The sequence below is a fragment of the Hermetia illucens genome, chromosome 3, assembly GCF_905115235.1.
Source record: "Hermetia illucens chromosome 3, iHerIll2.2.curated.20191125, whole genome shotgun sequence".
Taxonomy (NCBI): Eukaryota; Metazoa; Arthropoda; class Insecta; order Diptera; family Stratiomyidae; genus Hermetia; species Hermetia illucens.
Window position 1 is genome coordinate 40,366,488 of NC_051851.1, and position 16,446 is coordinate 40,382,933.

Below are 16,446 nucleotides of genomic sequence, written 5' to 3' on the forward strand. Positions count from 1 at the left end.
TGTTATTTATATATTTTTTATTTAAAACGAAATTCCCGCTTGCACTCTGCAATTTATTTTAATTTATTTGTAACATTTTGCCCTCAGGTAAACGCTTCCGTCAATCCCCATAGTTGATGATGATAGAAGATGCAAATGACGTTCCAGTGTAAATATGGTACAGCCCCCCCATAAAAGTAATGCTGACTACATCAACTTAGAAATACCAACTCTCTCGAAATGTAATATTTATAATCCTGGCTTGAACATAAACCAAGTAATTTCTTAAACCAATGCAAATATTACAATATAAACAAATTAAATATATTTATTTCTACAGCTTGTATCAATAATTAACCTAGACTAAGTCGACCTTATATCCTAAATCGATCGATGCTCTTACGTGGTCTTTAAGACTGATGATGCCATTTCTTAAACCTTCTTGTGTGAGGAACTCTCTTAAGGTTTCTTCAGTTTCGCAAAAAAGGATGTTATTTCCAGTATCGATTAGTTTTTGGAATGGCAAGGAAAGTTGATATAATATAAGAGCTTGACCTCGAGTGCCCTCGTCTAGGTCACCGCCTAATTTCGAAATACCTTGAGCAGCGCTAAAGTCTAAGCCAGTAATTTTCCTGCAATCAATCACGACTGGAACTTGAAAGTCAGCTTCTATGCATGCTTTTAATGTTCGCTCCCGTAAGTAATCGACTCCAGGAAAGTATAATCCATTGTTTGGGAAAACTTTAATGAATTGCAAACCGTCCATCTGCAAATAGAAATATTATAGATAATTAAAATTGAATTACAAGCTAAATCTATGAGGTAAAACAAGTTTGTTTACTGCTTGTTAAAGAAAAGTTAGACGAAAAAGTCGGGAAACCGGAAGCTGAGCGCTTCAGGTATGAAAGGCTTTGTGTATTTCTTATATATTTGTGAAGATTTCGGCCCCATTTGTACATAGTTCGTAATGTTTATGCATTTAGTATGTCAGCCTAATCGCTTTAATGGAATTCTGATATCCGCAGTCTAAGACTGCAGGAGATTTACACAATAGCAATAAATTTGACCTACCATAACTAGTAACATCTGTTAGTTAGTACGTTTTCCACCAAACTTTATACCATAACCCATATTATTATGATTCTAGAGTGAATTTGTGAGGGGTCTTCATTCAATTTTCAAAAAATTTAGTAACATATTATTATTATTTTGTTTAAGGATGGAGGGGTCCTAAGTCCGCATCAATCAAAAGGGGGAGTAAGCTGCTTCCCATTTGGTCCGGTCCGACATCAAGTGGATGCAAACTTACCCTTATATGGGACACCATATAAGGGTAACATCGTGATTTTTTTAGATTTTTCAGTTGGGTAGTTTCCGAAAATGGCCCTATCAAATAAGTGGCCAGTTTCCAGCCCCTAAACTCCCCCCTCCGTCCATTTTATAACTGAAGTTAAAACGTACACCGGCTTTGGAAAGTACCACACTACAACCATACATGACTATATTTCAGTCGAACAAGCAGGCCAGGCTCATGTACAATCTACTGAGATACAGAAAAGGAAATTCGACAAATTATCACTGTCACCAGGAACAAAAAGTCTTACGTTCAAAGTCAAAAATTTGTCAAATCAAAACATTGACGACATGCTGACAAGAGCTCCATCGAAAGGATACAACTTTGCCAGCCCAGTCAAATCAACAATATACTCACTCCCGTCCGAAAAAGCTATTGATGAAGAAGAATAGCTAACATATTTTCCAGAAGCAACATTCCAAAATTCAACCTAACGAAACCAGAATTTCACTGCAGGAATTAAACTGAAACCTCAACATCATCAGCCTTCCAGCCAACAAAGCAAACAAATCAGTAATCCTGAATAAGGCCCCTCTCCACCCCAGGGAATTCAATGACCCCACGATTATATGGCCTGTCCAAATCCCATAAACAAATCGTCCCACTCAGACCGATTGTAAGCGCTATCGATTCTCCAACATATAAATTGGGTGGCTACTTAACAGAACAATTAACTCCATTCAGTGGAATTAATCACCTTCAGAACTCGTTTGACTTCATAAACAAAACCAGAAATTGAACGATTTAGCCAACCAGTTTCGACGTCGGATCCTTATTTATGAAGGTGCCCATCTCGGAAACCATTTAGATTATCAAAAAGATACCGAACTTGCCAGTACATCTCATCCATGACATTATTTTACCAGTAAGTACTTTTCGATCAACAATCAATCCTACGAACAAATATCCGGAACTGCTATGGGATCCCCCATCTTGTCCATCATTGCCAATATCTTTGAGTCCATAGCGTTAAACGAGGTCTCGCACAAACCATCAGTCTGGCTCAGATATGCCGATGAGGTTTTCTTAAGTTGGCCGCATGGACATGAGAAACTTCATTAATTCTTGGTATACGTGAACGGGCTGCACGCAAACTTCAGAATTTTCCTGGGAAAAGAACAAAATGGAAAGCTACCCTTTCTTGACGTGTTGGTATGCAAGAAACCAGACAATACTCTGGGCCATAATGTATTCAGAAAACCGGATATACATCCAGGCAAATAAATCGGAGTATTAAGAAACAGAGGATTCCCAAAGTGAAGACGCATTCACAGAACGAAGTCGAACCAAAAGCAGTCGCGGCATTGCCCTACATAAAAGGCACGTAGCAAATCGGGAGAATCCGCAGGAAACACAAAATCTGCACCACCCTCAAGCCCTCGGCCAAAATAGGGCAAATGCTTAAAATTCCGAAGGAAAAAAAAGCGCCGCTTCACACACCAGGGATATATAAAATTCCTTGCCCCTACCGAAAAGCCTACATAGGGGAGACAGGTAGTACCATAAAACAACGGATTAAGGAGCACGAAAGTGATGTAAAACACAACCGCTTCAGCACAAATTAGTATCGGGGCATCAATTCTCCTTCGACAGGGCCGAGGTACTCTTAAAAACTGCCTCGCATAACCTCCCAAAAACCTCATGCGACCATTAAAATAAAAACGCGCCAAAACAATATTAGGGTTATCCCATAAATATTAGGGTTATCCCATAAATTCATTATTGGAGATTATAATTTAATTAATTAGGGAACGCCTCGAATATAGGTTTAGACATACAGACGTTGACCACCAATCTGAGGTCTAACTTGAAGCAGTGAGCCGCAAATTGAGTATTTTGTTGCTTCTGCTTGAATTTTTTTGATGCCTTTACATTTTCTTTAATGATAATCAAATAAATTCCTTTTATTTGAGGGGGAGCCCGCAAAGCTTACAGTAATAAAGGGGGATCCTCCAATGAAGTACCCTGAGGAAACCAAGGCCTTATGAACAACTGAGGCGGAAGAAGCACCCATTGAGGATTTGTTTCGATGTCTCAGGTTTGTCTGATTGGCAGCTATCGGTATACGGACGCGTACAATTTTTTTAAATGGCACGTGAGGACTGGAGAAGCGAACAAGTGTGAGTTGATGGTACTTTTGACCGTGCAAGTGGTCAACTTTGAGAAATTTATAAGTTTTTGGGATAGTTTTCACCTTTGGTCTTCTCCGGCCACCCAGGATAGTCTAAGGGTCATCGGTAACTTAGATTAAGTCATGACAGTTCCTGTAATTAAATAAACTTTGAAAACAACTTTCTATATATCGTATAGAATATAATATATATAATATAATATGATATAATATCATATAATATCATTTTGTTGTTTTGTTGTTTTGGGCACCTCGTGTGGCGGCCGGTCCGATGTGCCAGCGTAGCGCTCTAACCACTAAGTCAGCCGAAGAAATTTCTATTAATTTTAATTGAGCAGATATCAGAATATGGATATTTTGAGATCCAGATGTCATATAAGAACACCATAACGATTCCTAAGAAAGGGTGCTCCTTTCATCCTCCACCACTTCCTATAAAACTAGCGTCAATACTGAGATAGTTTTTCAAAAAGTATTAATCGGGAACTATTATTTGGGCTGCCACATGGTTAGATTAAAAAAAAATGAAAGAATTTTCACACCTCCTTTTTGCATGCCTGGAGACTTCCCTTTAAATTTGACACAAAATGATGTCATACAGAGTATATTTGGTGTTTCTTAGTTCCAATACCTCTACCTTTATCAACAGGTGGAACCGCTTAGTAATAAATTGCGTGTGGCAAAAGGCTAGATAGTGAACTGATTTGAAAAAGGCTTTGTTTGATACGCAGTGAATATTTATATCTCAAATAGGTAAGGGTTCTCGCCTACATAATACATATATGGTGTATAAACGAATAAATATGCACAGACTTTGAAAAATGTTGATGCCCATTTTTTGCATAGGTACGGTGGTGATTCTACTGAATTTACATTTTCATTATCATTTACCTCTTCAAGCCTGACGGTGATTTCTGGTCTTGCCCACAAGAACAACAAATGCGCAGCTGTTATGGCAATTCCGAAGAAGAGACCAACCTCAACGCCGAAGAATACACAAACTGCGAAGCATGATATCCATGTGAACAGATCCCTTTTGCTGTCCCGCCAAAGCTGGATTGGAAGTTTGAAATCAATAAGAGTAACAATTGCACACATCAGAATAGCTGCCAGACAGCTTTCCGGTATGTAGTGGAAATAAGGCGTAAGCAAACTCAGAGCAAGGATGACAAGGATACCTGAGGAGAGAAAAAAGGTGATTACTAAAATGTTTTTAATTTAGCAAGTTTATGTTTACTTGAATGAAGTCCAGCTACTGAAGTCTTCAAACCACTCGCAGTACTAATAGCAGCTCGAGAAAATGCTCCACAGGTTGGCATTGATTTAACTCCGGATCCAATGATATTGCACAGGCCTAACGTCATCAACTCTTGGCTAGCATTTACTAGTCCCTTCGGAGCTGTGAATTGAAAAATGCAGTTATTAGTGGAAAAATTATCGAAAATTCAGTTTATTTTAATAAGATAATAGGTAAGAGGTCTTTACTATAGTATATGATAATAGGTAGGTATCAGCGACCCCTCCGAGGAGCCAAATGTGTTTGCCGTTTGCCGTTTTGATGCCACAAACTTCTCAGACCGTGACTGCTGTTATGAGAGCAGAGAGGCAAAGTCCAGCCGGTTCAGATCTTCTGAGCCATCCTGTTGCATTTACGAAGGAAAGCAGTTCTTTCGCCCTCCAGATAGAAACCTCTCTGAGGTGCCCAAAGAATGGTTTACACAGTGTCCGTGGCCTGACTCTAGCTAGAGCTGGGCAAAGGAAGTGCCTGAGGCTTTACCCCTCTTCTCCGCAGCTTTGGCAATACTAATTGCAGGGTATGCCAAACCTCCCGGCATGGTCCCATATGGGCCAGCGCCCCATGCCGTTGTTGCAAACTTAATTTTATTATTAAGTGGTAAAAAACCGGAAACTCGTCACGTTTTGCTAACTGAAACAATGACCAAAAATTTGAACTGGTAACGCTACGGCGCCTATGAAAACTTCGTGAAATAGGTCAACATTTCTGTAAAATCGCTAAAGCGAAGTAACGGTTTCGACGAATGCAGTCTACTACATCATAATAAGTAAAAAATAACCCATTAGCTGGGACATAAAGTAGAACAACCTGCCGTGGAAACTGGCAGTTCGAAAACAACGCAACGTCAGAAAAAATTCCCATAGAAGACTGTCCAATTCTGCCATGACATTGAAAGAGATAGGATAGATAGGGTCACTCTTTAAAAATATGCAGCATATTTTAGGTAGCAAAGTTCCATAGTCGTCTTGGCAGAAGACCACAAACCAACAACAACAATACTCCGAAAACCACCGTGAAAAAGAAGCCTCTGTGTAAAAGAGCGTGCTGTAAAAATCTTAGACTTTTGATATTCAGTTCTGTGGCCTAGCTGCAGTAAATACAACCTATTTGGGTTTGACAGAATAAACCCGAACAGAGCTTAAAAGTGCCGATGAACATGCAACCGTCAAACATGGTGGCGGGTATTAGTTAACTTGGTGCTGCCAAGCGCCAAGAATAGCAGATTGGTATTTATAAACTAGAACAGGAAAAGGAGGTTTACTTTAATGTGTTGTACCTTAATTTGTTACAAAACGCTACCTTAAGTGTAAAACAATCATTTGTCTTCCAGTAGAACAGCAACCCCAAGTACACTTCGATGAAACACGAGAATGATCATTGTCTATTGTACTGTATGAGAGAGAGGTTCTTTTCTTTTCCTTTTGCTTGAGCCTAAGTACTAGAGGTGAGCAAAACATCACCTTAGTTGGTAATGTGATATCATATCACTTTTCCACATGATATTACAAAGTAATATCACACACATCACTTTTTAGTACTCTAACCGTATATATGATTTCATATTCAACATCAAATATTAACACTCAGCAGCCCATAATGGCAAATATTCCTTATTACTAGAATAATTTGGCCTGTTTGTTATATTCAGAACGTAAAGTATACGACAGCGCCAAATAAGTATTCCATAAGGTGTTGCGAAGAGAGCGAATTATGCGCATCTCGGAGCGGCATGATATCTACCCGCTCAAACGTTCCACTCTCCGGGTCCTACTGGGCTGCACAAAAGAGTGCGCATCAATTCCTTTCGGCGGAAGTGTTAGCGGACAAGCCAAAGGGAGATTTATGACCATATACGAACATCATCCTTTGGGGTAAGGAGGTGCTGAGCTTAGTGAGCACCGAACTTGCGTTGAGTTGTATCTCCGCTCAACTGGCTGAGCAAGTCCGACGTGAAAAATCAGTCACCATCCAAAAATTACGCGCCACTTTAAAGACGGCACGCTAGGAAAGGTTTCTGCTATATCATGTTTAGGGGATTTACAGCTGACCTGGAATTCTGGATCATCCCCAGCTAAGTCAAAACTTGTATTTGGGAGGTGATTTTGTTCGCGCTTTCAATTTAGTACCTGAACTTTTTCTAACAAACGGTATTTTGTTTTCGCAAATTTCGAGCGCTTTGGAGACTGTCGATGACATTGATGTAGAAGATGCCAAATCGATCAAACAGCGTCATTCTCTGGTATCGTCAACTCAATGAGGCGTTAAGGGATACGACTGCCTTCAGCATCCCAGGTAGACCTTTGTACCAGTTCCGAACAATGCCTTTGTGTTTTGTGCAATACTGCACAAACATTGTATGAGTTAATGGACAAGGTACTTCTATCCCATCTGAAGAATCAAGTGTTGATCTATCTAGATAATTTGTTGGTCGTTTATGAGAAGTTCGAGGACCACATACGCTATCAATGATATATAAGCCATTTCGCACGGAAGGAGGTGAAATACCTGGGGCACATAGTCGGACATAAAGTAGTTCGGACTGGCTCAGACAAAATAAAGACTATTGCGGAGTTTCCATTACCGAAATCGATGAGACAGTTGCGTCTGGTACCGCGACTTCGCAACTGTTACAAGTCCTTTGACCAATATGCTATGTAAGGATCGTCGTTTCGAATGGACCGATGATGGGCTCCAAGCGTTTCATCGACTGAAGTCGGCGCTCCGGTGCTACACAGTGTAGATTTCACTAAACCGTTTTCTATACATTGCGACGCAAGCAAAGACGGAATAAGCGCAGTTGTTGACCAAATAGCACCTGAAGGAGACGAGGTCCCTATTGTTTTAATGTCGCAGAAACTTAACGCTGCGTAACGCAATTACACGGTGACGAAGGAGGAGTATCTGGCTGCTGCGCAGGCCAGTAAGAAGTTCCGGGTCTACGTGGAAGGATATGAAGTTGAAGTGGTGACTGTGCACGCTTTCGTCCAATGGCTAATGTGCCAAGTTGCTGCAACATCCTACTCTCTTCGCAACAAAGTTAGCGCCCAACCTTAAATAATACAATCTTTTTACATAGAAAAACAGGGGGACATGATTTTTGCGTGCGAGCATTACTTCACTTAGAAGTTAGTTTTGCTTCGAACAATTAAAGTTTGCCTATCACACACAAAGTTGAAATAACCTTTTCACCTCAAAGCCAGACTAGAGAACAGGTTCGCAGTAGATAGTCGGCCCCAGCAATCGTCTTGGCCGCTTCTAACATACAAGCAATATTATGTAGACCAATGCCATACACATATCAACCAACAGCCAAAGTACGTGAAGTGAAGACAGGGGTTGTTGGCCACCAGAGAAGTTCTAATCGGATGAGTTTCATGCTGTCGATGAATATACAAGGTGTGGAGAGAAAGTACATTACCATGGAGTTCAACAGGGAACTCAAATACACCAGGGATATAGCTGGAAGTGTCGAATGTTAGAACCTTAGAAAACTATTTACCTCAATAAAACAAGTCGGGAAACCGGAACCTAGACATTACAGGTATGAAAGGTTTTGTGTATTTCCTTTATAAAGAGATTTGAGTGTGCATTTGTCCCATTAGTATGTAATATATATTATCATATGTGAAAATACCCACTTTCAGGTGATATTGACATGCAAAGTTTTGAATTTGCACAGAAGCGACAGCTTTGACCTATTATAACTTTGTTAGTAATAGTGCGATTTTCACCAAATTTGGTAGGATCATGCTTTATGCTGTAGCCTACATTGCTACAGAATCGTGATTCTAGGAGGAACTTAAGGGGGTTTTCCTGTCAATTTCTAAAAATTATGGTAATATGGTATTATTAACTTTATTTGAACAGGTATCGGTATGGAGGGTATTTTGGAGCCTAGGCACCATACAGTCGTAGCCTCTTGACTTTTTTCAGATTTTTCGGTTAAGTAGTTTCTGAGAATGGGTCCGTTAAAGAAATGATCACTCATCAACCCCCCGCACTCCCCACCCTTCCAACAAATGTTAAAACTAAAACTGGTTTCGAAAAGTACTAACCGTGACCTTTAATTTGATATCCTACATAACTATATTTAATGAAAAAAAAATTTACACCCCCCTTTTGCATGTATGGGGATCCACCTTAAATTCGACGTAAAAGGATGTAACTGAGCGTTCACAGTTCCCAACTTTCTACCAAATTTGGTATCAATCGCTACAACCGTTTACAAGAAAAACGTGTATGACGGACAGACAGACAGTAAACCGATTTTAATAAGGTTTTGTGTTTACACAAAACCTTAAAAATGAAGTTAATTGAAATCCACATAAAAAACCCACAACCGTTGTTGAACTGCCGAGGACTTGCTTGCGCAGACCACTTACGAATCGGAGATAGAAATTGTCACTATAAGGTAATTTATGGGTGACAAGTTAGACTGATGGGACAACGACATGGGCATGCTATTCGACGGCCACTCTGACATAGTGAACATCATTGCATGGCATTGCCATCAATGGAGATGTTGTCTTTTCTTAAAGTGTGATGCCACTTTCACCTTCCGATCACCACGTCTGCGATTCCTATGCCGACTAAGTTCTTCATTTATTATTGTCTTGGGTTACAGCACCCGATTATATAAGGCAGACATCAGTATATGACAATTTGGAGCTTTCCACCGTAAACAGATGTAGCTGCGACATACAAAGTAACTTGGCCTCCCTCGAGAATTTAGAACACAGCATCTAAATATACTAGTAATTAATTGAAGTAATAAAAACTTGTTGTTTCTTTTCCGTTGGTGTGGGTATTTTATTCTTGCAAATACCGATATTTCGGGAACCACTTGTTCCCTTCATCAGTGCAAACAAGTGCAAGAATAAAATACCCACACCAACGGAAAAGAAACAACAAGTTTTTATTACTTCAATTAATTAATCGTTGGAAACACCGCATAATTTCACTCTGATACTAGTAATTACTATGTGGACGATCTCGGTCTTTCGAAGCTCAATTGACCTTATAGAATGTCTTGTCCTCGAACTGCGTGTCGCCAATGGCGAAGGGGTGAACGATTCTGAAATCTACAAATCTCTTACTGTTGTTGTGATGGAAAGCAAGGACATGCCTCTCCATCAGATGCCCGCACAAGATGTCAGAAATAATGTTTACTACTCTCATTTATCTTTTTGATACTTTAGAAAAAATGTTAGAGCGGATAATCTATATTTTATATTTCTCCTAGTTGTTGATGGCAAAAGATCAGATCAGATTGACATTATGCATTTTGTAAAGCCAGATGAATCATTGATGCCATCAAACTCATTACTGTTTTCATCGCCCGATAATGCAATTCACGACCAGGGTAATGCCAACAAATTCTGCACCGTGGTGACCTTGGATCTGAGAAATGCATTTAATTCGACCAATTAGAGCCTATTACGTCTCTGACAAAAGTTGGTAATTAAAGCTATCCGTTGCTATAGTCGACAGCTACTTAATAAGGGCTCCCTGATCTACTGCTGTATAATAATCTACTTGATTCTCCTGTTAGGCAAAATTGTAGGTTACACGAACAACATAGTACTGGGCCTCCGATGAAACTGCGCCGGATTGCCTAAAATTTAAAAATTAATCCAGTTTTGTTAACCTTTCTGCATCCCCCCCATTATCACTCTGAAGCGGAGAGATCGACAAGCATGTTCGATGCAGTCTTAGTTTGGGAAAGGGTATTAACTATCTAAAGCAAAGTACATAAACGGAGTGCAGTCTTCAAAAGGGCTCCCTTAAGGGTGCGGAAATGGTGCATGATTCGTTGATTGAAATCATAAACAAAGAACACAAAAACGGGTAATCTGTATTTTCACCTGTTCTCCCCAATGGCAAAGAAGATCTAAAGTAGGTCTTATTGTACTTTCTAGAGATTCCTAGAGGAAATTCTACGTAAATTACCGGAAAATTTGATACGAGAAATACTAGCATGCTAAGAGAGCTTTAAACCGGTGTTGATTGAATTAATTTGCAAGACCATTCACTTTTGTATTCAAAATCTTAGAATGCAATAAATTTGCACAAAAGTGACAAGTTTGACTTGCTATACCTCTGTAAGTGATAGTGCGATTTCCACCAAACCTGGTAGCGTTATGCTCTACATTGTAACCTATATTGTTGCAAAACTTGATTGTGATGACTTGCTTCTAGGATATGTGCATGGGCCATCATATTTTTTTTCAGATTATTGGGTTGGACAGTTTCTGAAAACGGGTTCTTGAAGTAACTGAACCCGTTTCGGACCCCCGCAATCGGTCTCGGAAAGTACTAATCGAGACCTTCCATCCGATACCACACACGACTATACTGGATGAAAAAAAAAATACTCACTGCACGCAATAGGATTCACAGGTCCCTACTGTATTTCGTATCAAAAGAAGTAATCGATTCTGATAAAATGGGTGCAACAGACAGACAGGAATGCCGACGGGCGGGCAAACAGACAGACAGTAAACCGATTTTACAGAAAACCTTAAAAATTATTTTCAAACAAAAGAGAAATCAATCTCAGATTTTCCAAAGGACACATATGAAAGCTATGGAGGGTCGATAATGGACTCTGCTGTTGGTGTGGCTAAATACAATGCATATTCAACCGATACTACGGAGGTACTGGATCGGTTTAGCAGCGACTCTGTGCGGGAATCCAAGGAGGACAGAGGAACGGCTTTCACTTTTAATGCATTTGAAGAATATTGGAAACTCGAGACGACAGGATGCATTAAAATCAAGACTGGAGCACGGAACAATGAACTACTCAAAACATTGTTTAGATCAGGACCTGCGGGATGGTAAGGACACTTGTTTACTGCTTAGAAATATCCGAAGGTCATCCCACAGTACCATTTATTATTAGTCACTCAGACACAGTTGAAAAAGAATTCTTAGGTCCAAGAACCCATCGTGAGTGGGTGGAGAAAGATGTCCAAGAAGCATTGAGACGAGTTGCCTTGGAAATGATTGTGGCTGAGCGAAAATCTGATCTGTTGGTAATTTGCCCAAAGTTCAGCTTTTTGGTTTTAGCCGATGATGTTTTGGCGCTATCCGGGCTAGCAAGGAAGCGGAGAATATCTTGTAGATTGTACTCAGCAGCATAATATCTCTATAATTGCTACATTACTGATATCGCTTTTTTACTGTATGGGACAGATAATAGCTCGTTGCCAATTATTAGGCATTGATTCTCCATTTCAAACCTTGGGCATAAGTTGATGAACCACTCGGTGTTGTTCTTAAGCCGATGCATTGGATGGACCGTTTCTTCAACGCTTGGTAACAATTGTTCGTCGTCTTTAATTGACGGGACCTCAAACTCATCGATTTTCTGGTTGTTCAGCACCCCATCAAAATACTCAATTCATCGCATCAATATGTTCATCCGATCGGAAATCATATTTCCCTCTTTGTGTCGGCTGGATAAACATGGAAGTGCGTATGGTTTTATCTTGCTGACTTATTGGTAATGTTCGCGCATCTGGTGCGGTTACTTCTTGTACTTTTCGGGTTCACAGATCTGTTGGCTTTCCTGGTTTCTCCGCTCAACGGAGTTTCTGTACGTGCCCCGGTTCTCTGAGATTACTGCATTGCACCGTATGAGGCATTCTTCCTATTCCATAGTATCTAAGGAGGACTTTGTTGTGAGGTGAAGATCCATAGCACTATGGACATCCATAGTTCCGTTCGCACCATCCTGAGAGTTTAGGGACTATATGTAGCTCTAAGCAAGTCCGCTATGTCCTTCGTTATGCAGTCTACCAATATAAGACCTGGTCGAAAGCGTATATCGGTGAATACGAGCTCCCTATTCCTCATACATCTGCATGATGAGATACTCAATTACTTTCTGTTCCTATCGAGCAAGTTTTTACTCCGGATATACTTTTGGCAGCGATAGCTTGATAAATGGTCTTTACCGCTTTAGCATAGCTAACGACTGTCTACTGGCGCCTAGCATCATCCCTGACTTCCCCAGGATATCGAAAACGGACTATGTTTGGCTTCTGAAATGTGTGCACGCTCCACGATAACGGTAGCGAGGGTCCTTAGAATGCTCGCTTTCTCGAACTTGAGCGGGATTTCGAATGATATAAGCTGGATATTCTGGGCTAATCAAAGTAAGATGGTGAGACTCTGAAGAGTAATCCTCTACTTGTTTTGTTCTCTGAAAATCCAAGTGGAAGCAGATGCGAAACCGGTGTCGACCTGGGAGCCCCTTGCTGACAGACTTCTAACTGCAAGATTCCGGTCCAGGTTAAGGAGCATCACAATTGAACAATGCTCTGCACTAACGGAGACTTCTGATAGAGTGGACAAGAATACTTTCTCCGAGCAATTAAATGCAGTTCTGGTGAGGCTTTCTAAAGATGACGTTGTGATCGTGATGGGCGATTTGAATGCCAAGGTGGGATCTGACATAGTCTTGGCACCACACGGGTAATGGTTCACACTTCACCAACCATCAATTGAATGTGAACGTCAATAAGACGTGTGTTTCGAAATTTGCCTCGCAGGTGTAGAGCATGACAAAAATCACGGAAGAAAAATATGTGTTACATATTTAAAATTATAGTAATATCAGGACACAAAATTGTACAAAAGTAGGGAGAATATTCAGATGAGAATGTCAGCAAAAAAACCCAATATTATACAAGTTTTCTATTATAGTACTTGCGCGCCTTTCTGGACACATGGAAATAGTTTGTAAAATTCGCATGAGTCATGAGAATTACGTGTAAGGATTCCGATATCGAAAGAGATTTTGAAAGGTTTTTAGTCCAGTCTGAAAATGGAATCTCGGCATTCATAGTTGAGCAAGTCAACCGATGCTAACTTTTTAAATCATTCAAAAGCAAAATACTTACTCAAAGCCTTCGCAATAGAAATATTTGTGAGTATTGAAACAAGCGGCACCACAAATATTCCAACTCCAAGCTCCGAACAAATTTGTACGAAATTATATGTTGAATTATTGTGTTCGATATAGAAGTGGGGGAACGAGAATTGCGGCAGTCCAGCAACAACGTTTTCAGTCAAACGAAATGGTACTTGCCCAGTTTCCGATCGCGCCGTCCAAATGACCGCTATTGTAGCAGTTATAAAAACGATTAATGCGTTTCTTGCGAGGCTGATATACTTGAGGACTCCGTCAATGACTCTTCCTCGTTTTGTGGATTTGTCAAATGGTATATAGACCATATACTGCAAATAGAAACAATGAGGTACAATAATAAACTTCAATATTGTGTGATATTTACCTTAAGGCAAATAAGGAATATAATGGAACATACTCCCATCACGGCATCTCCCACTCGTGCTTGGTCCAGGTTCAAAAATAATTTCTGTAAGGAATTCACAAAACCTGGAACTAAGTATTTAATTCCTAAAATTACTTTTATTTGAGACTCCACCACTAAAATGGCCGTTGCTGATGTGAACGCTTTAATTACCGGCATGGATATAAAGTCGAAAACAAAACCTGAAATATTAAAATTTATTTATTTAATAAATTTCCATAAAACTGAAATCCAGTAATTTTTTCAAAATGGTGCTTCATACTGTGGTGCTCTGCATATTTCCCCTACGACGCAGAAGAAGTTCCCCTAACCAGTGAGCTGCCAAAAGTGAAGGCATGGGAATAATAGCAGGATGTGATGTCAACGCTCACCACATATGTTCGGGAAGCTCCAACATCAATGCAAGAGGATCGAGACTGCTGGAGTATCTAGTAGGAATCCATCTGCAGATCCTTAATTTGGATAATGATTTCTTCAACGTGGTCAGGCGAGAGGTCATCGACATCACGGTGGCATCTCTTCACACCGCGGCTCTGGCCGGAGAGTGGAGAGTATCAAACGATATCACACTCTCGGATGACAGACGCATTGATTTCGTAATGGGCATGGATCCACCTCCACCTACTCCATATCGGAATTCGCGGAAGACAGATTGGGCGACAAATAAAATCCATTGCTGGAATTGAGAAGACACCCAGATGGTCACAAGTAGCATGAAAGAAGCTTTCGAAGAAATGTTTTCACTCAAGACGCCAAAGAAGGGTAAAGTACCATGGTGGAACTCGGATTGGGCAAAACAGAGGAGAACAACAATGATGCTCCTCAATCGTGCTCTGAAGTGTGATTCAGCCGCTGGCTGGAATCGCTATGAGGAGGCACAGAAGGCTCTAAAGAAGAGCATAAAATCGCCTAAACGATCATAATGGAGACGCTTTCGCGAAAAGACTCACTCTCTTGAGGCAACCTCAAAGCCGAAGCGGATTCTTTTTCCCAAGCAGCATCCAAAATCTAATCTCGTGGCCGACAGGTGCATATAGCCGCCCTCAACCGAGAGACGGAAATCTGGCATACAAAGTAGTATCACTGGAGAGAGTGAAATGGGCATTTAACTCGTCCGATAGATACAAGTCTGCAGGTCTGGATGGCATCATTCCTGCGCTAGTAATAGAGGGAATGGATGCCCTGGGTCTACATATTCGGAATATATATCAGGCATGCCTAGCACACGCTTATATTCTATTTAATTGGCGTGATGTGAAGGTGATATTTATTCCTAAACCAGGGAAAACCTCCTACATGGGCGCAAAAAGCTTCCGACCCACTAGTCTTATGTCCTTTCTACTAGGGCTTGAAAGACTAGTTGATCGGTTCATAAGGGATACACACATTCCTAAGTGGCCACTTCACCATAGGCAATACGGCTACAAGAAAAGCAAATGCACGGAGACAGCACTCCATGAACTCACGGAAAAAATTGAAAAGGCGATGTCCGAAAAAGAATACGCCTTAGACATTCATGGACATCAAAGGTGCCTTCAATTATGCCTCATTCGCGGCAATTTGTGATGCTGTTAATCAATTGGATACTTCACATGCTAGAGTGGAGAAAAATCAACATATCCGTCGGCCAGACCTGGCCCTGAAGGACAAAAAAGCGCAAGCATTTGCGGACGATAAAGCCGTAATAATTACCGTCAAGTTTGCAAGCACAGTATGTAACCGCTTAAATTCAACTCAGCATGAAATCCACAGTTGGTGCCTCCGCAATGGATTCATGGTGAACGCTAGGAAGATTGGACTCGTTATGTTCACTACGAACGTCTGGTGGGGTGGCTATGCGCTACCCACCTTAGCAGTAGCGGAAATCCAGCTGGCACAAACAGTCAAGTATTAAGGAGTACATTTCGACTCCAAATTAACATGGAAGCACCATACCCAAGAACAATATCAGAAATCCTGCAGATTGCTCTGGTGCTGCAGGAATGCGATAGGTAAGACCTGGGGACTTTCATGAAAATGGATATACTGGATGTATACATCCATAATAGACCCCATTTTGATGGATGCATGCATCGTCTGGTGGCCAAGACTGCACTTTGCTAACAGCAGGAAGCTGCTAACGCAGATTCACAGACTTGGTTGCCTAAGTATTACTGGAGCAATGAGTACTACGCCAACTGCGGCACTTGAAACTTTCCACAAAAACTACTGGGCTAATGGGATATTCTAAATTTACACAGCTTGAGGTGTTTGCCAGTACGATTCAATACTTGGGTCCACTTCCGACAGCGAACCGCTGTCTCCGCCAGCCTGTCCCCCCGAGACGGCGTCCTTACCTCCTCGC

General features: G+C 40.8%; 1 protein-coding gene across 1 annotated transcript in view; it reads right to left on the bottom strand.

Moving 5' to 3' along the window:
• Positions 1-215: 215 nt before the first annotated feature.
• Positions 216-16,446, bottom strand: part of LOC119652517 (sodium-independent sulfate anion transporter-like) — a 49,108-nt gene continuing 32,877 nt past the window's right edge. Inside the window, exons 3-7 of the mRNA XM_038056713.1 lie at positions 14,064-14,284; positions 13,671-14,007; positions 4,702-4,863; positions 4,356-4,642; positions 216-745 (exon numbers count right to left, since the gene is read on the bottom strand). Coding sequence (XP_037912641.1) covers positions 338-745; positions 4,356-4,642; positions 4,702-4,863; positions 13,671-14,007; positions 14,064-14,284 — 1,415 coding nt within the window. The 3' untranslated portion in view covers positions 216-337. The remainder of the gene's footprint in view (positions 746-4,355; positions 4,643-4,701; positions 4,864-13,670; positions 14,008-14,063; positions 14,285-16,446) is intronic.